This window comes from Daphnia magna, linkage group LG2 (assembly GCF_020631705.1).
Source record: "Daphnia magna isolate NIES linkage group LG2, ASM2063170v1.1, whole genome shotgun sequence".
In the NCBI taxonomy this organism is placed as follows: Eukaryota; Metazoa; Arthropoda; class Branchiopoda; order Diplostraca; family Daphniidae; genus Daphnia; species Daphnia magna.
The window spans coordinates 7,900,521-7,922,659 of NC_059183.1; the positions used below are offsets into that span (position 1 = coordinate 7,900,521).

Sequence of the window (22,139 nt, forward strand, 5' to 3'; positions counted from 1 at the left end):
GAACGATGGAAAAGGAATCGAAATGCGCGTCAACAGCAGGGATAAAAGAAGAAAAACGAAAACGACTCGATAGGTCTACTACCGGTCAGCTGGTACGAACAGCAACGCTATCTCTACTCCTCCGCTAGCTTGTCCCTGCCGTCGTCTATACAAAACAGCAGCATAGAGCCTTATAACTACCGCTCTGCTGCGCAAGGTCGGCGTACGGCGGGGCTCCCGTTATATACGATGAAGGCAGCCAATGCGCCAGTGTGTATGTATCCACTGGTGCACAGGAGACATTCACGACACAAGCGCACGCAACAACAAACAAAAAAGAGACACTTTCTCTGTGTAAGCTCGTCTTGGATGGCCAGCATTTCTCCAGTCGTTGGCCGAGTAGGTCCTTCACCGGCTCTACCTCCTTCTACAGTTTTGATCTTGTTGTGAACTGGTTGAATGGAAAGTGTTTTCCACGTTCTATTATTGCTTTTTCATTTTGAAAGAGTTCGACCTTCTTTGCACATCGTTTTATTGGGTTTGTCTTAAACCGGATGCCCCCAATCTACGAGCGAGTCCATTGTGATTGATTATCGATTTCACTATACGAAAGTGCGCTGCTGGACAGATCGCTAGCATCGCTGCTGCGTTCTTTCCGTGCCATTTACAGTGTCGGCTTTTCTGGTGAATTTTTCCCTTGTAGTAATTGACTCGTTCATTTGTCGACCACAATTCAACTCACTCCAACAGGATTATCTTTACACCATACCGAAACCAGTCTTTAATACCAACTGAAAAAGGATTGTGAATCAAAATTCTATTGATTTTTTCTTTAAGTATTATTCATAATCGAAAGATTAGGCATTGCCCGATGAAGATCTCCGTAAAGAATCAAATAAAACTCGGCCGAAGCGAAAATCTCCAAGATGAAAACGAACGATTTTAGGAAAAGAAAAAGGGAAAATGGAGGTTGTTGTTAGGTAGATAGTGATCGGGTTAATAACGAAGTCGGCGCCGAGCCGACGCGCTCCCTATATTCCTCGCCCTTCTGTATAGATGCGTGACTGGTGTAGTCAGGGCCAACGCTTGATAGTGCAAGTTCAGTGGGTAAGCAATTACGCAAAAGGAAGACGGGGCATCCACGTATAGCGTGTAGCATTAAAACCCTAGCCGCAAAACTTTGTTAACCTCAAAAAGGGAGGGAGGAAAAAGGGAGTCATTATCTCTCTATGTCTTGCTCTTTCTGCTCGCATTCGGTCTTCAGCTAATAATGGAATTGACCGCTAGCTCCGCAGCAGCAATGCAATTGCAGTTGGCTCTATTAGTGTTTGGCTATTTGCTACCATAGCGGTGAACGAAAGTGAAGTGCATAGCCTAAGCTGAACAACTAAGATTATACAGGATCTTTTCCCCATCCGACCTTAACCCCCTGCAGCCGAGAAAAAAATTCCGCTGCTCCGGATATCAAAATATCTTAAGCTCAAAAAGTCAGCGCCGGAGTAATGAAAATGTGTCAATCAGCAATGGCCGTGTTGTGCTGGCTGGTGACGTTGATAATGGCGACGGCATTAGCCATCGGCGATTGGCCAGCCAATCAAGAAGGTGGTAAGACCCAAGTGTCTAGCTCGCGGGTAGTCAACACTCGCAAAGGATCTTTACGTGGACTCTACCAGGCCTTTGATGACAAGCAACTTGCTGCAGTTGAGCTCTTCCTCGGAGTGCCGTACGCTTCGCCGCCCCTTGGTTCGCTCCGTTTCATGCCGCCAGTCACCGTTTCACCGTGGCGAGGCATCCGGCAAGCCGATCGCTACGGCCCCGTCTGTCCTCAAAAGTTTCCCGATATCACCAACGAAACCGAAGTTTTGAAGCGGATGCCGCGCGGCAGGCTCGAGACGCTCAAGAAGCTGGCACCGATGTTGACCAATCAGAGCGAAGACTGCCTCTATCTCAACATTTTCACACCGTATTCAAGTAAGACTTGGTTGATGTCTGACCAGATTTCTTTACTCCATCCTTTCTCTAAAGTGTAGCCTATACTCCAGAAAATAGTCCTTTAATCGTTAAGCTTTCCAAAATATGAGGATGATAAAGGTTTTCTCACGTAGCTCTGCCCTTAAAACAGCAGATTGTGATTCGTGTTTCGGTCGGGATAACACGAAAGCAGTCAGGATTGTAAAAACGCGGGTAAAAAAAAGAACTCGCAAAGATAAAGAAGCGAGAATAGTAGAACGGATATAGACCACGAGGAATTGCATAATGTAGGCAGTTTATCTTGTATGCTGTACATAATAAATGGGAGACGGAAGGTTGGTGTGTCTGAAGGACTTGTTCAGTTCTGGTGGTGCATACCCACACAGTCTTCAAAGGGTAGAAAGAGAGATGATGGGTGTAGGCACACTTGTTATATTGCCGGCATTCAGGAGCAAGAAAAAAAAAAGGGAAAGGGACCAGCTGGTGATTCCCAGTCGTCCGATTCAATTGGATCGTTAGAAAAGGAGAAGCGAATCATCCGAGAAAGAAACGAGGCCGCACTGTCCCATTCACTGTGTCGTTCCTCACGCCAAAAAAGAAGAAAATAGCACAACCAGTATAGATGCATATAAATACCAGCTCCGTCTCTTAGATCATGCATGCGAGAACGAAGATGTAGAAAGCTCTTGCATCAATTGGTGTCCTAAAAATTATATATACATATTTTTTTCGTTCTTTGAATTAATGTATATGCTGAAAGCCTGTGGGCCTAGACGCACGCATTATCTGATTTCACGTTACTTTCGCGTGATTGCTCAAGGAAAAAGAACGAGCTTGTTTTTCTGTTTGCGATCTTTGTCTAAAAATGTTTCGGTCTTGTGTAATGATTTAGATTTTTTTTTTTTTTTTGCGTCTCTTCTTTTTTAGTTTATTTTGGTTTCTTATTCCGGTTCTTATCAAAGTCTTCCGGTCCGTTCGTTTGATGATGCGTCCTGCGTTTTACGCACATCTTCCATTTGCTGGCTGCTTTTCAATCACGGTGGAAATCTGTGATCTGGTTGTCTCCTTTTGCGTTTCTTCTTTCTCCCCGTTGCTTCTCTAATATGCAAATGACGTCTATATACGTTATATTTGTATTTCAATTTCAACCAACAGAAGACTGTCCTTTTCGTGAATGTTTTTTGACAAGTAAAAAAAAAGACGGCTTTTGCGCAATCAACCGATTGTCGTAGTCTAGGGGTTTTTTGTTGTTTTTTTTTTTTTTACGTCATGTGCGAGTGAAGAATCCCAGCAGTTGATGGGGATGGCTGGGGTCATAACGAAACGGACCCTCTTTTCCCGTTTTGTGTGGACATTGTTTACTCGATAAGCTAAACAGACTGCGCATACACGCTGAGTGCATATAATCAAGACTATTATATAATCAACTTTTGAGGTTGTTGTAATGTCATAGAGGAGAACGTAGAAAATATATAGAGTTAGCCTAAAATGTTGTATAAAAAGAGTTTTGCATTCGCAGAGCCCTTCCTCTAGCGGCTAAAATTTGTTTGATTCATTTCTATTTCTATTTTTTCTTTGATGCCAACGGATTGGATGTCGGACAGAACTGTAACCTGTGATATATGGGAACGTTTCTACGGCTTCGTATGTTGAAATACATTTTCTATATAGAGAGACAGCATCCTTCGTATATGTATTTTGGTACCCTCCTTCTCTAATCTCCCCGAGCGACCCAAATGGTCGATTTCAAAAGCCCAAAGTTGTTCTCTTTCTTTCATCTTGCACGCTATCCTCACGGTTAATCACCAGCGTGATTAACTCATTTATCTTGTAGGTAACGCATAAATATACAAGAGTTATACCAGTATCCAAATAATGGAGATAATGTATTTGAACCACTACATCAGCAATTACAACATTGATGGTAATTTCATTTAAAGCATTAAAAAAAAATAAGTCAATAGTAAAAAGAAAATTATTTTGAGATTCTTTAACACAAGAGTTTACTGCTTGATTGATGTCGTCTAAAGAAGGGAAAAAGAACCACGCTGAGTAATCTTGATGGAGGTTGTGGCAGTACACGATGTGGAGTGCTGTACATCTTTGTAAGGTCGCGAACGCGCTGATACTTTCTCTATTGGCTCTTCACCTTTCCACTTCATTCAATGCCCACACAGTTGCAGAATTGCCCTTCCTTAATAATTTCTCATTTCTTTTTGCAATTCAGATCGTACGCTAAAAGAGAAGGCGAGAGAAGGCACAAACACGTTACTGAAGCAATCGACTGGCTTCTTTAATTTGATTCGCGGATATTCTATTTCACTCTCACCTAAAGTGCGTCATAGACGCGTTTATAGAAAGACAATCAAGGAGAATGCCAGTCAAAGCTTCCGATCACATTCGATTGAACCATCATTTATTCGAAATGCGTATAGACCCATGAACCTTTGGATAAAGTGCAGCGCATCGCACTTGCTCTTTCGTCTATTCTATTCATTTGTGCCTGTTTCTAAATTCTTTCCTTCATCATGATTGCCATTACGTATTCAACTTTCCTCCCAGCTACCCCTCCCATATCCTGTGCGGATCGACAGGATGCTAATTCGCCCTCTAATAAGTTGATTACTCCGACCGAGCCCTTATTCTCTAACCTGTCTTTCACTCGTCTCAGCTGTTCGTTTATACTTGGACCTTGTTCACTTCTCTTTCTCCTTCACTCACTTATTTGGTGGGGTCGGCCCCATCACCAAACGAAACACCAACGAAAAAAAAAAAAAAAAATTAAATTAAATTAAAAATTCATGTCAGAGCGTGCGCTGTAAAGTGGAAATTTCTGCTTTAAGAAATGAAGTCCGTAAAGCGAAATATCAAAATACGCTTCCAACGTGAAATTAGATCTAAATAGGAGTGTCTGTTTCTGTAGAGTGGAATACCCCGAAATCATTTTCTGATATTGATTGGAATGGCTGAGGCGTATAGGACCTTATATTTCGACGCATATGTACTATATAGTCAAACGACCAACCACACCGCAACACGCGGTCGATGAAAGTTGATGACGTCTATTGCCTCGTCCAGGCAGCACGTGTGCCCTAGCTTCCCGAGACTATACCGTTGATGCCAGGGCAAGATTGTGGAACACAAGAAGAATGGTTTTATTGACTCCCTTTCGCCTACGCGTTTGCGAGCAACAAAACATTGATGTCGCAAGAAAATAGCGTTGAAATGAAACATCTAAAACGCATCTGAGAGCCATGTAAACGATATTCTTTTAGCCTATTTCATTAGTGGTGGTAACACTACCGGCCCTTTTGGATTCTATAGATGTGTCGAACATTGACTGCTGGCCATTGCGTCGAATTTCAGCCCTTTTATTCTTTTTGGCTCCATACCATCAAGGACGTGGGGTCCAATGGATTAGCATTCGAACAGCAACCTATCCATCGTATATTGGAAAGAGATCCCATAGCCAACTGCCTGCGGTCTGTATAGCAAAGACTGAAAGGCATCACGAAGGAAGGAAAAGAAGAAGAAGAAAAAAAAGGATAGTATTACACTAGCCAGAGGTTTATTCGTACAAAAGAATAATAACAAAAAGAAAAAAAAAAGAAAATCAAGAAGATGGAGCATCAGCTACACGTTCCAGACAGAGCACAGAGAAAAGACAAATGATGGCAAATGTCTTTTCTTGGTTGGGATATGTTCGATCGGAATGTTTTTTAGAGGACATGCTCGTATCCGCCCGAACCCCGCATCGTTCATCAATCTCGATTGTTTCTCTCCCTTTCTCTTTCTATATGTGTATACACACAAAAGCTTCCATACACACACACACGCCAGACGTATACGCAACTGTCTATCTCTCGGTAGATGAAGTGCTATGTGAGCTCTCTTTTCAAGGTATCTTTTCAGATGTCCGTTTTTTTTTTGTGTTGGTTAAGGGCTGTCTGTACCCGTTTCTGATGGGTTCGTATATAGTATATTTGTACCCCTTCGTGGCGGGTATCCATCTTAAACACAATCCCTTATGTAAGCGTGTGCTGGCTGTGTCTACTGGCGTACCACAGTGTTCATCCGTACAAACCCAATAGCCACGCCCTTCTCGAGATTCGAATAGAAAAATATCCATATAGATATTGGGACTCAGATAAAGGACACTTGCTTTGTTATTGGAGGCTCTCACTGGAGACACACAGATATTCGAACCTCCGCTTGCTATAAGCCTCTTAGGCATATCTATATATACTGGCGTGCGTAGCAAGGATCGGTCGGTATACGTAAGTGGTTCGATGAGAACGTAACTTGAGATGTGCTGAAGATCGCCCAAGGTCATGTTGCCAGCGCAAGACTTTTCTCGGCTGTCATCTATCTCCTGAAAAAGCAATTAGAGATTAATTATGACGTATATACGAGGATCGTGTCTATCTTTAGATGCATATACCGCACACCTTCTAGAGAAAATGTTCTCGTTCGTCAAGTGATGCAATATATAGGCTATGCTGCCTTGCACACCTTGATATGGCGGATGGCTAGAAATTACTATCAGTACCTACCCGGTTTGCTGAATATTGAAATAATGATTAGATTCGGATCGATGAATGTTTTACATGCGTCTGAGTGCTACTATTCCGACCGTAAGCACGCATAAACAGCAGCTTTTTTGGATCCTTGTTATGCAGTTCTTGTGTATATTCACTGGAGAATTCAACCATTTGCAGCGTTTTAATCGCTTTCGTTTAGTTGTCTCATTGATTATGAATCACCCAAGGGGACATCAACAGCTCGGAAAAATGCATCAACGCGCTGGTTCTATATTGTGGGGGGTAAGCATACTAGGCTACACCTCGAGGTGATCCCACTGGATCTCTTTGTTGCCACAGTTTCTTTTTGTGCGTCAGCTCTCATCAAAGCCATCAATAGTTACATTTTGAAACATGAACTATCAATTAGACCCATTTCATCCCCTCGTTTTTCTTACCTCTGAATCCTTACACACTATACGACCACATTCATCACACAAATTTTCGTTTTTAAAAAGAAAATGTTCATCTTAATGCCAAGGAAGAAAGGCTCCCATACAGCCATTGATATTTACTGCCTTTTTTTATTTCATTTTTTAAAACCAAATTTTCGTTTAGAAATGTCCTCCGTACATCAATCCCATGCAGACGTGAAAAAGCATTTTAAAAAACTGTACGCCATAGTGGGGAGTGGGTACGTGTCGAAGACACTGCGACACAATTTATGGGTTCCATGAAAACACGGTGGAAACGACCGGAGAGCAAATGGCCGTTTTCTTACAGGCCATACATTCCGTATTGTACGAAATCTCTGCCATCTCCTCAACTGAACTCGGGTGATAAATTTGCGACTGAATCGCTTCGACTGCTGCGAAAGTCTAGTAATTCCATTTTTTTTTTGTTCACGCTCTGCCCCCTTTACTCAATTGAAAATGTCGATAAACGAAATTTCCCTGTTCATGTTTGTTGGGGTTATAGTCTTTATCCAAGTTCTTTGGCTCATGATCGCCCTTATAACTATGCGTACTTCGCCTTTTATTTGATATTGCTTTCCAACCAGCGTCCGTTTAGAATAGAGTCGTCTTATAGACCTACACAGCTGTATAGTATTTTACATTCGTTATAAATTGAACGCTAAACTTTTCATGATCATCCGGCAAATAAAGAACGAGGTTCGCTGTCTACATAAGGAAGGCCAGACTATTGTTCCATGTTGCTCTGCGGCTGCGCATGTCTACATCACGAGATGCAGCGTCTCTTGTGTGTACACTTAACAGTTGGTCGTACAGTCCATCTGGCCCTCGACGAGTAAATAGACTTTGGCGTAGCTGCTGATGTTGGAGAGAGGCGGGATTAAAAGTTCTTTTCGTTCAAATTTACATGTTCGCGTCGCAAACGAAATGGACGAAAGAGATAAGACGGTAGCCACACACACTGAACAGATATATAGTTTAATTTTTGATTTTCCACGGCCGCATGCTGGAAATCCTATCCACGTTGAAAGGTCAATTCTTTATTGTCACATACGACGCACGTGGAAGAAATGAAAAAGAACTGTCCTCATAAACTACAAGCGTGTCAAATAAAGAAGGATACATTTCTTTATGGTATAACCGTTGAATTTTTGAACAAAAAAAAAACAAAACAAAACAAATAATAATGCGTAGTAAAAAAAAAGCATCGAAATTGTTGCGACATTGATGGGGACTGGTGCGTGATCGATTAAGGTACCGGCAGGAGCAACTCTATATGGTAGTGAAGGACTCGGCACGAGCTTTCGTCCTTCTCTGACGACGTGCTGCATAAAAAGGCTGTCCAGAGACTATGTAGTCAGTTCATTACGGCTGGAAAGGGGGAATGAGAACGAGCATCCATTGATCAATGCCAATGTCGCTTTTATACACATACACACACGTCACGTTGAATATAGTGTGTATGGACCACGTCTATACTCTTTGTCCTGGGTGGAACTGCATTGCAAAACGAAATAGCAACAAAAAAAATAAAATAAACAAAATAAAATAAAATAAGTTCCGACTGCGGTCCGTCTGACGTACAATATATCCCGCGTAGTGGTGGCTCGCAGCACGCGTTTTTATTTCCTCATTTCATTTGATTTCGTCTTGGCATTTTCCTTCTAAAGTTTAATAACTATAAGAAAACGATAGAATAAGCTTCTTGTTGGAATAGTCTCGGAAACACTCGTTTTGGCTGGTTTTAAGAAAGTCTGTTTCGCGGCTACCGTCTTGTTATGACGTATATCCACCAAAGTGCCACGCCCTTTAGTGTGTGATATACCCGGCCTAAAAAAGTGCATGATTAAATCCTGAAATTTGCCTAAATCGTTAAGTCAATCCGATGAATAAGAAACGAAACAAATGGCAAAAGTTAAGTATAACATCAAGCTTTTTTCTTTGATTGAATGTTTTACATTGCTTGCACAGTACTACACACTGACCGTGTCTCACTTGATTTGGACCGAATTTCGAGACGGTATCACGCAACCCGAATTCGATATCGTCGTCCCTACCGTTGGTCGTCCCACTCGCTCGTCAGCACATGCTAGGCATTGCTGGTGCTGTAATCATATATATCCTTTGATATTCTCGCACGGCTGGATCGCACGGGGTTCCTGCTTCTCTCGCTCCCTTTCAAGTTTCTACAAGCAGTCGAGGAGCTTGTTATCTACTATCAGTTCGCTCCGACGAGAAGCGCAAACCAAGAGAATACAACATTTTGGGGAAATGTTAAATTCTTAGGACGAATAGGTTGAAATTTGTAAGTTTTCTACGAAGCGGTGGCTGTTCTGGTTGATTATCGCATCGTTATAGCATTCGTGGGAGTAACCAATTGGTCCAAGCAACACATGGGATGTACGCAGCCTTCCCTATACTGGAAACTCCTTTGTGTATTTTTTGTTTTTAGGCCTTTTTGCCTTTTATTAGTTGAAATAACATCAAGCAGATGTCGAGGCGAATAGTCGGAATCAAATAACAAACATCTAGAAAGAATTGCTATATGTATAGATTGGAATGGATGGCTGACGTGCTTGTCTAATAGTTTGTTTATTATTCCAACCGAGCATGGATACGAACATTTCTAAATTGAACAATGCGAAAACCTACGAGGAGGAGGAGGAACGTGAATTCGGTGGCTCCTCGTGGATGGTTTTGAAAAACATCTCGTTAGCTGAGCACCAAAGAGCTGTGTGATGTACTATAGCTTTCGTAAATTGGATATACAGGGAAACCATCAGAATGAGGCTGATAGGAAAGTTTGTCCAGCATTTTGAATCGACTCCCGACTTTTCCTGAAGAGTAGGGCTTTTATTGACTTGTCGATACGTTCATTTCGTACGATAACACTCACGGCAAAGACGAAAAAAGATGGAGGTCATGTGTGTAGGCCGTACTAGACAAGCGTAAACCGACGATGGGAAACTAGGGCGACTCTTGAGGACGAGGGTGCAAGCAAGCGATTGAAGAGGAAATCAAATAAATAAATATAAAAAAAAAAGGCGGAGAGGAGAGTGGAAAGTAGATGAAAAGAGAAGGAAAACAGCAATGGGAAACCAGCACCATTTTCTATTAGGTTTCAGTAAACACTCGTGTACGGATAGATTTTGCGACGGCGCGAAAAAGCCCACGAGGCCTTAAAAATATTTTAAAAATAAATCTATTTAATAAAAATAAGGGGAAAACAAAATGTTTTGGGGTCAATTGTATGAACACGGTCAATAGTTCTTTCTGGTCCAAACGCCATTTTCTTCGAAACTATAATATATATTGCAATTGGACATGTCCCATGTGCCTAAAACTAATGAGGAGAAATCAGTTCATCTAAAGTGAACCCAAATTCAAGATTTGATTTGCTGTTGGCGTTTAATTATCGCTACTTTCATTTATTTTTCTCCCCATTTTTGGGTGTTCTGTCTACTTTGATTGCGTCGTCAACACCATCCCTGCGATTACACGTTGACATATAAAGAATGAACGATAAGTTCCCCATAGCAGCTGAAACGCTATCTAAGGTGAGCCACGTGTTCTCTAGCAGAGGGAAAAGCAAATTCAATCTTTTCCAAGTCAATAAGTTTTTCGGCTCTCCGTGTGATGTTGGCGGCGGCAACTGCCAGCCGTTTGGGGTTTCATGGGAAAACGTAACCACGCGTCATATTAAACATGAAAAACGGAAGGGTTTATGTCTCTGCCCGATTAGAGAGGAAGGCTTTATATGGGAGAGATGGACGCCCTAACGTTCCCGTCACTCTCGAATTCGTGAGCGAAAAATCGGGTTCGCCTTTACTGTGGACGGTAAAAGGCGATTCAATCAAACCTAATGAAATGAAGGAGTTGAGAGCTAGCGTGAAGGAAGAGCAAGTTGAAATTTAAAAAAAAATATCAGAAAATAAAGATGAAAGTGAATAAATATGCATCGGAATATCGATCGCCACGCGCCGGGAAGTTGGGGAAGCAACGGAAGCGCAACACTCTGCCATTTTCAATTTCCCCCATTTTTTTATTTTTATTTTTTAAATTTATTTTCGTTTTTTTTATTTATCTTTGGTTTCATTTTTTACGGCGCCTACCTCCCGAGGCGCTGTGACACTTTTTGATGCAAGAGTTTCACTTCAACCCTTTGAATTATGATTATTGGGAAAGTGCTTCCCCTCAGCTAGTTCCCTTTCTATATACGTCTTCCGCATCCTGACGCTTTAATTTATTCATGACAGCGGACAGCGGTGGCCCATACCATCAACACAGTCACACCCATACATTTAGAATTCACCTTGTGTATTACAATAAAAATCTATATGCTATAGATGACGAAGAATTATTGAAACGCACAGAGCATAGTAAAACGTTATAAATTGATGCCTTCGAAGTGCTTTCCATCTTTGTTTTACGACGCAGCGAGTGTTTCTAAATCAACATTAAATCCACGTTTTTTGTGTGTGCACAGACAGTCTAAACATTGGCCGTAAATGTGCAACTATACGTACGTCTGTATACGATCTACCAATAAATTTGTAAAAGATAGTAGTAGAGTAGATATAGAGGGTGTGTTCGAAGGGGCCATAGATAACGGCCCCACAACTCGATGGCTAAGGGTCGTACCGTACGATGAGATATTACATCATCGTCCACTAAAGAGCCGTGAAAGATCTCCGTGTAAAAATAAAAGAAGTAGAGATAAAGAGGAGGTTAAGTCCACACAATAATGTCGAGATTGAGATATACCCTCGTCTGCCAAGTCAGCACTTGTGGATGAGAGCCAACACATACGTGGAACAAACCCTTGTATACAAACATGTGCGGTGTTTTATCACGCGTTTATGTGCCTATTGTTTTGCAAGAGTACCGTGAATAACACGACAAAAACAATGCGTTCAAGAGCCACCAATTTCCTTTGATGTACCGGCCATATGAAAAATAAGGACTAAAGGTCTGTCCATCTCAATTGTCGGACATTTTGTCCGTCATTCCGTCTTGTTCACCACACACAAGGGAAACGTCGCCAGCACGTGTGCGATAAATCACCCGAGCAACGTGCGTGCAAGTCCGAATAGCCTGCCTTAGACGACCCAACCGAAGCCTCTTTCTTCGTGCTAGATTTGCTGTAGAAAATGTACTCTTAAAAATATATTTAAACAAAAAAAGAAATAAGGGAGAAGGAGGAGGACTGTGTCGGTTGACAAGAATGGAGTATGTGTAAAGATCTTACCGTCAGCAAAGATGGAGAGAGTGAGAAACTAGGAGGTGAAAGAGAAACCTGCTAAAAACACATTAAGGGCATCAGGGTGAGCTTAGACGTCTTGTTTAAGATTTATTTCTTTTACGTTCTGTTGTGTTCTTTTTCTTTCTTTTTGATATTTTTTTAAATTACAAATTTATGACTATAGTGTGCTCACGCCTTGTGGGATCCCCTGCTAACGTGGAACGTGCTGTAATATCGAGTGCAATAAAGGCTGCGAGCTATTTTTACTTTGCGGCGTTAACAAGAAAACGCAACATGTCAAGTAATCGATATGACATTGCTTTTGGTTTCACAAGAACATTGCAAAAAATTCTGATTATGTATTTTTAAGGACAGCAATAACAAATAATGGATTAGTGTTTATTGATATAGGCAGTTATAAGAGCTCTTTTGTGTTGCCCTTATGTTCGTTACGACAGCCGTAGAAATCTCTTGCAGATTAACACATAAGTGAAACAGACTACGTAAAATAGCACAGCCTAGTTGGAATACAAAATCTTAATGAGGGTTCTATATCTTCTTTTCTTAAAATATCAATATACACTTTAAAGTGATTGCATAAAGCTGGTAATTTGAGTATTGAAATAGAGATTTAGGGATGATGCGTGCGAGCAATAACTTCGTTTGGGTCCTCTTTAATTCAAAAAAAAAAAAAAAAAAAAAGAAAGACACCGCAATCAAGAGAAGAAAAAAAAGTTTTTCTTGCTGATTCTTAATTGTGAATTCATGGCAGAAAAACTTGAAGAATACCCGTTCACCTCTTCAATAAGGAAAACTCAAGTTTAGAGGGTTTTCTTCTTCTTTTTTATTTTCCCCGCTACTCTTCACTCTGTGTTATAACACGATATGCTGGATGGAGCTCGTTCAACTTACAGAGCGCATAGTGAGCCTGTTTGAAGGACCGATCTCATCACACTAGTACGCTGGCCGAGAGGAAGCCGGAGCACTCGAGATCCCAAGCTCGTTAGGATTTTTATTCTTTGCCGACAGCAACTCAGCTACAGTAGAATGAAGCTTTTCTTTTTTTTTTTTTTCTTTCTTTCTCTTTACTCCCTTAGCACCAGACTGTAGCAAGTCCTTTCTCACTCATCCACTTCTATAGCTCTTCTTCCTTTTTTTTTTTTATTTCCTCTTTTCATCCTATGTGTGACATCCCCCAACACCGCCTCCGCTAACCCAATGTCAGTTGAGGAGTTTTCTCACTCGCTCCTCTTTAATGATCTGCGTCCTCGTTTCGTATTCTTTTTTTTATTTTATATATTCTTGGTCTTGCCATCATCTTCTGTCATTCTCTTGCTGAAGATCTCTGGCTCTCAACAGACAATAAGCTCGTCACGGTGTGAGACGGATAGCGAGATATTGGAATGTAAATCCCTTTTTAAATACCTAAATCAATTTTGCACCGAAGATATGGCATTTAAAAAATTCTAGATTTTCAATACACGAGTCTAGATTAAAAAGATTATGTATCAATTCAGATGTGATAACCTGCAACAGCGGAATGGTCGGACTAGGCGAGGGATTTGCAAGAGAATGAAAAAAACTTCAATGCAATTATTACAGAACGTTTAATGTGTTTAAGTTGAGCTACAATATAAAGTCTCTTTGATGATTGTAACATCACTGTTGTACGGGCAAAAATAACGTCTTTGAAGCAACGGCAAACAGAGCACCGGCCGAAGTTCATGTTTAAGCCGTGCACCGGCGCTGTGGACAGTGTCAACATGAAACCAACTGTACAGTCTGTTGATTTATTGAAAAGGTATACATTTTCTTCCTCACGTCGTCTATACAAACAGAAAAATACTTTAAGTTTTCTATTATTTAAAGAAAGCATATGATTGGTTTTACCATTTTTTTCCCCCAGCATAAATAAATCTTGGAAAGCCGGGACCTCTATTTTCATTTGGATAACGCTGTATTATCATATCTCCATTTTTTTTTTATTGGCTTCATTGCCATTGACTTGAATTCTCTTAAACTATGCGCAAGAGCACCAAAAATAAATCTATACAAATTGGCAGGTATTATTATTATTTTTTTTAAAATGCAAGCTCCAATAACTTCGCAGGCTCGCATGACTGTTGCTCGGCAGACACGCAAACAACAAACACACCGTTGTGAGCTTTACGATAAAGAAAACAAAACTTTTTTTACGCTTGCTTGTTTAAGTTGAAAGCGTGTGCATGTACTGTTATGTAATAGCCGGTAAATTTCATGGTTGATTGGCACATTCAAGTCGAAAGAATGTTTTAAACTTTGAAAAAAAAAGGATGATTCATTCACACGGTGAATGAAGTAGTTGCCAAGTTACGACAACACAGACGTCAGCGAAGGTGTACACTTGAAAAGGCTTTATTTCACAAATTTCGAACAATAGAAATCGACTTGAAAAGTGGGCGTTTATAGTACGAGGATGAAGACGGCCAAGTTTGAAATTCAATAGAACCATAAGCTTACGTGGATGTACTAGTGCAAAGTTGTGGGCTATCACAACTGAACTGAAAGATTTATCGTTCATTTTTCACTTTGTTTGCCTTTATATTCAATCTTCTCAATCTTCACTAGTCAAAATTCAATGCTCTCTTTTGTTTTACGTAGACAATTTATGTAGTTGATTTTTAAATGATAGTCTCCCTCTTGTAAACCGCAAGGATTTCTAATTGCGGTGGCAATTCCCACTCGACTAAACCTCATCGAATATTTCGATCCGCGTAAAAGGTTCGGTGTAGTGCCACACGCACGCGACACGTTATGTATGCTGGGAAGGGGATATGGCAACTGTGCGAGACCCAGTCTAGAACTACATCATTAAAGACCCAGCACCTGCATCTTTTCTTAACTTATTTTTGGGCTGAAACAATAGACGAGATAGCGAATCAAACTCCTTCCATCGGAATAATCATTTTAAAAAAAAAAATGCCGAAAAACAATCAGCTAAACAACAAATTTGCGATTCAGCTGCTTTGAAATTATATTTGGTGAACGCCACTTGATTTACTTTAGAAATTCGGATTGACGACACGAAAATGCGCTGGATTTGAATCTCATTTTGCCGCACTCCAACGCGGAATAATTGTTATTTGACAAGCCCGTTGTTAAGGACTGACCCTATTGATCAGGCAAGAATGAATTGGAATGGCCAACGTGCATACATGCCATCCTATGATACTGTATAAACCGAATTATGCATTCATCAGAGCCGAAAACCCCTCGAGGATGTTTAGACTCTAAACTGTATGGAAAGCGATATTTTTGGGCTCGCTCCTGGGTGTCCCGCATCAGGAGCTTAGATGCTGTATAATGCTTATGTATACAGTGCGCAATGCATAATCCAGCAGCGGCAGACATCTTTATTTTTCTCATCTATTTTATTTTTATTTTTTAACCCGCCGTGTGGGGCTCGTATCAAAATGCATGTGTAGCGTCTGTAGTGTTATGCAGCATTACCGGGGTATGCGGCGCAGGTTCGTCATGCAAATTTCTCGTAAATCGCATTCTATTTTTCCCTCATTCTCGGGGGACAACTATACGAAATTGATTTGACTCGGGCCCGACTGATGCTCCACTATCCCACTACGTATACGTGTATCTATCTGTATATAGTGGTGAGACTTTTCAGCTGAAGAGAACAACGCTTAATCTTACAAGGATAACCGCCTAACCCATCCAGCAGCGTTCTCTATACGTATATACAGCACGTAAATCGATAGATGTAGGTCTAAAAGCTTGATGGAGTTGAGTAAGAACTTGGATGATTGTTGCGCTGTTTCGCATCCAATTATGCAAACGCAATTCGTTTCCGCAACAGTTCGAAAAGTTTGCGGCTGCCGAGCGCCCCAGAGTCCTTGCTGTTCGTATTGCTCACGCCAAACAGCCCTATTTTGTTGGTTAGTTTGAAAGATGGGTGGAGCCGAATGTCTATCCCGACCTTTGCCGTATATACAGCTTGACTTTCAAACCGAATGCCTCCGCTATCCTGACGTCTATAAAGTGTATATACATCTCTCTTATGGTGTAGAGCAAGATAGGACGCAGTGACGCGTGGTGCTGCTGACTGCACAGGCCAGCAGGGGGGAAAGGCAAAGTGGAAAGCGAATCGAGGAAGAAGGGCAGCAATGGACGGAAACGGCGAAGAAAACAAACAGAGGAAAACAAACACACGAAGGACCAGCCCTGGTACATAAATATATATGAGAGTATAAACAGGAGGAGACAGTTAAGGGATAGAAGCCCACACAGAAAGAAGAAGAAGAAGAAGGCGTAAAAAAAAAAGATCTGATTTTATGGAAGGCGAGAGTTACACGATCGATACTATCGTCCAGTAAAAAAAAAAGGGAAGAAGAGCAGGAGTAGCATCCGTATACTCAGATATTCTCGCGTTAGGATTGATGATGCTAGGTGCTCTTCCAAAGCCTAAGTATAAAGGTGAATTAGGATTTCGATTCTCAGCATCGGTTTGAGCTCTAGCCGTGAATTTTGCTTAGGGGCGAGATGGATCGGTTAGCAACGTTTTAAACAGAGCGCAAAGCCGCGAAGAAGACAGAAAGCCAGCAATTGAAAGGTGGCAAGCGTTCAAGACGGCGTGAGTAGAATAATTGCGGCCGATTGTATAAATAGCGCAAATGAAAAGATCCAGACGGCAGGCTCGGCAAGGCTGCATGTAACAGTTAGAGTACGTATGCATAATCTATCCCTTTTGTTCATTCTTATATACCCAGCCGCAGTCGAACATGAGAAGAAAGAAAAAAAAAAAAAACCATAGCAGTAGAGCGTTTGCGTTCGTGTAGAAAACAAGAAAATGGACTGGCAAAAGGCAATCAAAGTGATTCAATTTGCCATCCCTTCTTGCGCCCGTTCGTGTAATGCCTAACGAAGCGGAATGGAGATGGCGGGCGGGGCACTGTACCGGATTGCACAGCGTAATCGCTAGTCGTCTCTCGTCGTCCATACGAATTTCACAATGACAAAAGAAAAAGGGGAAATCAAAGGAAAGAAATAGAATGGTATACAACAAGAAAATATAGCTTCTACAAAAGCAAGAGGGAAAAAAGAATAAGGAAATAAAAAAAAAGAAACGAATAAGAGAAACGAAGGTTGACAACAGTCTTTATGGGAACCTATTCTGTTTCGGCTTTTCTTCTTCTTCTTTAGTCGGAGAAAATCGTGAAGAGCGTCTCAGTCCTGTCTTTCGGCCAGCATAATTTTCCAGCCGCAGCTTAGCAGTCGCTGGGTGGGGTAAAAAAAAAAGGGGGAACTTGTAAGAATGACGAAAGGAAAGAAAAAAAAATGTATTGGGAATGGAGGGAAAGATGCTAAAGAGTTGAGACTTTGCCAGGACAGTCTTAATGGTTACTTTTCTTTTTGTCCGTCCCACTTGTGTATGCTTCAATGCCGCCTGTACTCGGTCCTGCCGAACTATACATTATAAAGGGCACTATAGCTGATAATGGATGAAAGAGACTAACAAAGAGTGGAGCAAACAGAAGAAAAAAGGGAAACGAAGATAACCAAGGCTATATATGCAATTATTCGTTTTGAAAGCCTATACAATCTACAACCATGTCCAGGATCGTCAAGATTACAATTTACCTCAATACCCTTATAATGGCCGACCGTTGTTTCGATCAGTGATGGCTTGGACATGCCAAAAACAAAAGAATATGTAAAGAAGGTGTATAGTTTTATTGTTTCGCAGGATCCATCCGGTGTCCGTTTCATTTGCTCGTGTCGCATAAATTAGCGTTGTTTCAGCTGATTGTTTGTATTTTGATTCGTTTGAACTAAGAACAGAACGATATCGTCGGTATCAATTTCAGTCTACATCACGGCTGGACGAAATCAACGTAAGTTAGAACTAGCCATATACAGTTAACTATATACACGCTAAATTGCTAATCTTTATCGCATCACGAATGGGAGGAGTCGGGGGTGTAATATTCTCTTCTTCCATCATGATTTTTCAACGTCGTTTATAGAACGGCTTGTTGCAGTTGAACCAACACATCGGTACGTTTTTTTGTGTGTGTGTTAAAAAAGCGTCCCAATATATCATCACGTGAAAAGGGAGAAAAAAAAAAAAAGAAAAGAAAAACTCTATTATATTTCCCTCACGATCACGCCATGGTTTCCCAAGTGCAGCCAAAAATAAAAAATATATATATGTATATATAAAAGGAGTGTTTAAGCACGTACAACGTGGTACTGTCTTCCATATGTCTGTTCTATATGTTACGCACTAAATCTTTAAGCTACGTTCAATAATCGGGAGGGAAATGAATAGAAAAGTAAGTGCTGTGGCGACGGAAGAGATGCCGAAAATAATATATCCGCAGATAGTGTCGAGCGTCGCCGATTGGCGTTTTATCGCATTCATTTTTGGCAGGTTTTCTTTTCTCTTTTCCCCCTTTTTTGTGTACCGTCTTCGTTGATACCTCTGAATGTTGGCACAGATTCCATTGGCGCTGTTTCTATTCTATTTCGTGAATGGCCAAACAATGGGAAACAGAGTTCAACAAAACCGGAAAACGAAACGCAATGGAAATGACAATGCACAAACAAAATGCCCGCAAGAAATATCGAAATAGAAAACGGGATACGGGAAATAGGAAAATGAGAAACGATCACACAGAGAAAATAGAAAGAAATCCGGAACGGAATATAGAAAAAGAACAAAAATATATCTAAAATATTTGCTGGTAATAAATGCGTTTCTTGCCACAAAAATGCAATAAATAACAAGTGATATTGGCGATAAAAAGGCAATAATTCCAATCGTTCTGACTTACCACTCTCTTGGCGACAGATAGATACCATATATAGCAGAAAGTGTGTAACCTAGGAAGAAGATCAATCGAATCACTTAATTGGACGCGATTCAAATCAACGCGAGTCATCGTCGAACCAATGAAAAAGCAAAAGAAAGCGACATCAAGCCAAAATATTATTTCCCTATATAAATAACGAAAGAAAAAGAAAGGTTTGAACCATTGACAACGAGTTCCGTGTGATTGACAGTCAAGCCGACAGGAAATTTAGCGTGATGCATGTCTCTCTTTCTTGGACGTCACCCTTTTTTTTTTTAAATTTAATTTCATCATCTCGCAACACTTTGCTTCGGACATAAGCTTCGCCTTGCAAAAATAATCCAACAGTCTAGACAATGAGTAATGAAATTTATATAAATCAAGATTGACACGCTGATTAGATTTAGCCTTCAAGAAGAGGCTACTTTCGTTAAGTGGGATTATATAATACCTACAGAGGTAAACGGATACTTTCGCTACGCAAAAGAACGAAGATGTAACACAGGCAGCTGGAGGGGGGGGGGAAGGATCAGAGGAACCGATAACGTAACTCCTCGGCAACGTCGTTTGATCATTGTTGTTTAAATATGGAAGTTGCCTGGGAGAAGGCTCTTCTGGACAGTGGCAAACAAAGGTGAATCCGTTTTAGATTGTATGCGTGATCTGTTTTTTGTTTTCTCTTGTAACATTTGGAAATCGGAGAAAATCGATTTGCATTGGGCGTATATATTTTCTACGCAAGTCGATCTGATTATTTGCTTGGGTATGTATGAGAAAAGGGGGAGAAACAAGAAGGCTCAGGTTTATTGACATGTCCCAATTAGCGTTCGCAGTTGCATGTCAACGAGCATAACCTAACTGTCGACATTGAAGTGATGGCCAAGAACGCATCGCTTGTTCCACTTTCGTTCTCCATTGGCTTTTTCTTTATAGTTTGTCAAATCAGATGGTAGTCGAAATGCATGATATCCATTGTCGCGCTTGGTTTGACACGTTTCTCGCTATCACTGACGGCCCCTTTTTTTCTGGCTTCGTTTGACTTTCATTCGAGAAAATGCCAACTGTGCTAACGGCATGTCTGTTCATTTCTTTTCTCTTCCTTGCTGTTTCATATGGAAATAAGGAAAGTGGCAACTACTAAATTTATTGTTATACGTCGGCTTTTGTATATAACACTATACCTCTGCCGGAATTAGCTCTGCGCCAATCGTCTGCGATACACGTATTTTTTAATTTCCGTTTGCGGTGGAAGAACTGAACTATATATAGAAGGGCTGGCCTACAAACTAATTCAGATGATGTTAGTTATAGTAATGACGATACACATGTACTCAAGGCAGCTCATTGGGTTCGAACCGGTTCGTTAACTAAAAGGCTTGGGACAATCCGGCGACGAGTTAACAATTGGCAACTGGCAGTTGAATTGCTGAAGAATGTCCGTCATTTCCGCGTTTGAGCTCATCTGATTTTCAATGTCTTCTTTTCGTTGATTTGAAATGAAGTTTGTGATGTGAGCAAAGATCCGATCTAGGCCTTGGCTTCTATACCACCTGGACTGAGTAAACAAGTCGACCAAGTAAATAGTTTGAATTTGTATGCGAACAAGGACCGTGTAAACAGAGTTCTTTGCTTCAATGACGCAACATTCCTTCTGTGTTTCGGGTATGGGTTAAGCAAAATGAATGTCTGTAAGTCAAGGCGATCTGTTATAAAAGGAGACGACAAACATGCACAAAAGAATGAACGAGTGTTGTAAATGATGGTTGTGAGACAGCCAATTAAAATACCTTAACTAGATGGCAGGAGACGGAAATCGAATGAAGCCGGGAGGACACAAAAAAACAAACAATAATAATAAAGAAAAAGCACAAAAAGGAAAAAGAAAGAAATAAAACTATTGGTCCAAAAGGAAGGAGGAAAACGGATCGAAGTAACATACGTAGAAGCTTGTCTCAAGAGTATTTTCTCGCTCTTCCTGCTGTGATGGGCATACGCGTTAGAGCAGCTTCTCTTTATAAAGTTGCCCCGGTCGATGATCCGCACGTTTTCCATGGTTCTACCTCTAGACAGAGATCAGCGTTTCCTCTTTTTTTCTTTTTTAGTCTTGACGTTGCCACCCAAGAGTCAAATAAAGAGAGCAAGGAGAAAGCGAAAATGTGTGTCGTGAAGGAACTGAGGAAAGCGAGAAAAGGCCTAAAGAGTGACGGAACTATAAGAGCAAAAAAGAACTCTGGCGGACAAACAAAACAAAAAAATATTTTAAAAGGGAATAAGAAGAGTTGAGCTTTAGTCAAGCGCAGGGACGACACATACTGTAAATAGTTTGAAAATATAACAGACACACGCACAAAAAGAGAACGTTACACGGGCACGGGTGCAGCAAGCGCCTAATATTTACACATGACGGACAAGTTGATCGTACATATTATTTGCTTCTGTTCTCCTTTTCTAAGCTAACAAACATACTTGGCAAGCGACGAACCAATCAAAGAGAAAAAAAAAAACTGGGGACAGAAAATGAAAACAGAAGAATAACAGCATAGAAACGCAATACGATTTTCGGGTTGATCTTCTTTTGTGTAGACGATTCGCACTGGTACGGCTGTTCTGACGTGTCAAACTTGACGAGTGGATGTTACACCTATACCATGTCAGGGGGATTGTTATTCTTTAGCTAATAAAAATGTGGCCATTGGCCTCTTGCAGTAGGACAAAATCCTGCGTGTGAACCACACACAAAAAATAAGGAAAAAAAAAAAATCGATATGGCTTTGTATCCTCTAAAGGTTTACGTATTTATTTTCTGTAAGTGGAGAAACGGATAGAGTTGCGACTGCATACTCTCAGTCCCCATGTGGAATTTCTGATCATTCTTCTTTGAAATGGACTTAATCGAATAATAGATTCTGCCCGTCAACAATGCGGAGCGTGTTTGTATGTGTGTTATATTTGGTTGATTTCAGTCGGAAACAAGTGACCAAAATATCCCAAAATAGAGTTGAATCCTAAATGGGCTAGCTTGTTTACTCTCTCTGGCCAAGATCAAAGCCTTTGGCGCTGAATAGCTTTTCGAATCAAAAGAAGAAAGCAGAGCAAAGCGCATCGTTGG

General features: G+C 40.9%; 1 protein-coding gene across 1 annotated transcript in view; it reads left to right on the forward strand.

Moving 5' to 3' along the window:
• Positions 1–268: 268 nt before the first annotated feature.
• LOC116915789 (neuroligin-4, X-linked) overlaps positions 269–22,139 on the forward strand; it is a 40,388-nt gene continuing 18,517 nt past the window's right edge. Inside the window, exon 1 of the mRNA XM_045169766.1 lies at positions 269–1,950. Within this exon, the coding sequence (XP_045025701.1) occupies positions 1,482–1,950 (469 nt within the window). The 5' untranslated portion in view covers positions 269–1,481. The remainder of the gene's footprint in view (positions 1,951–22,139) is intronic.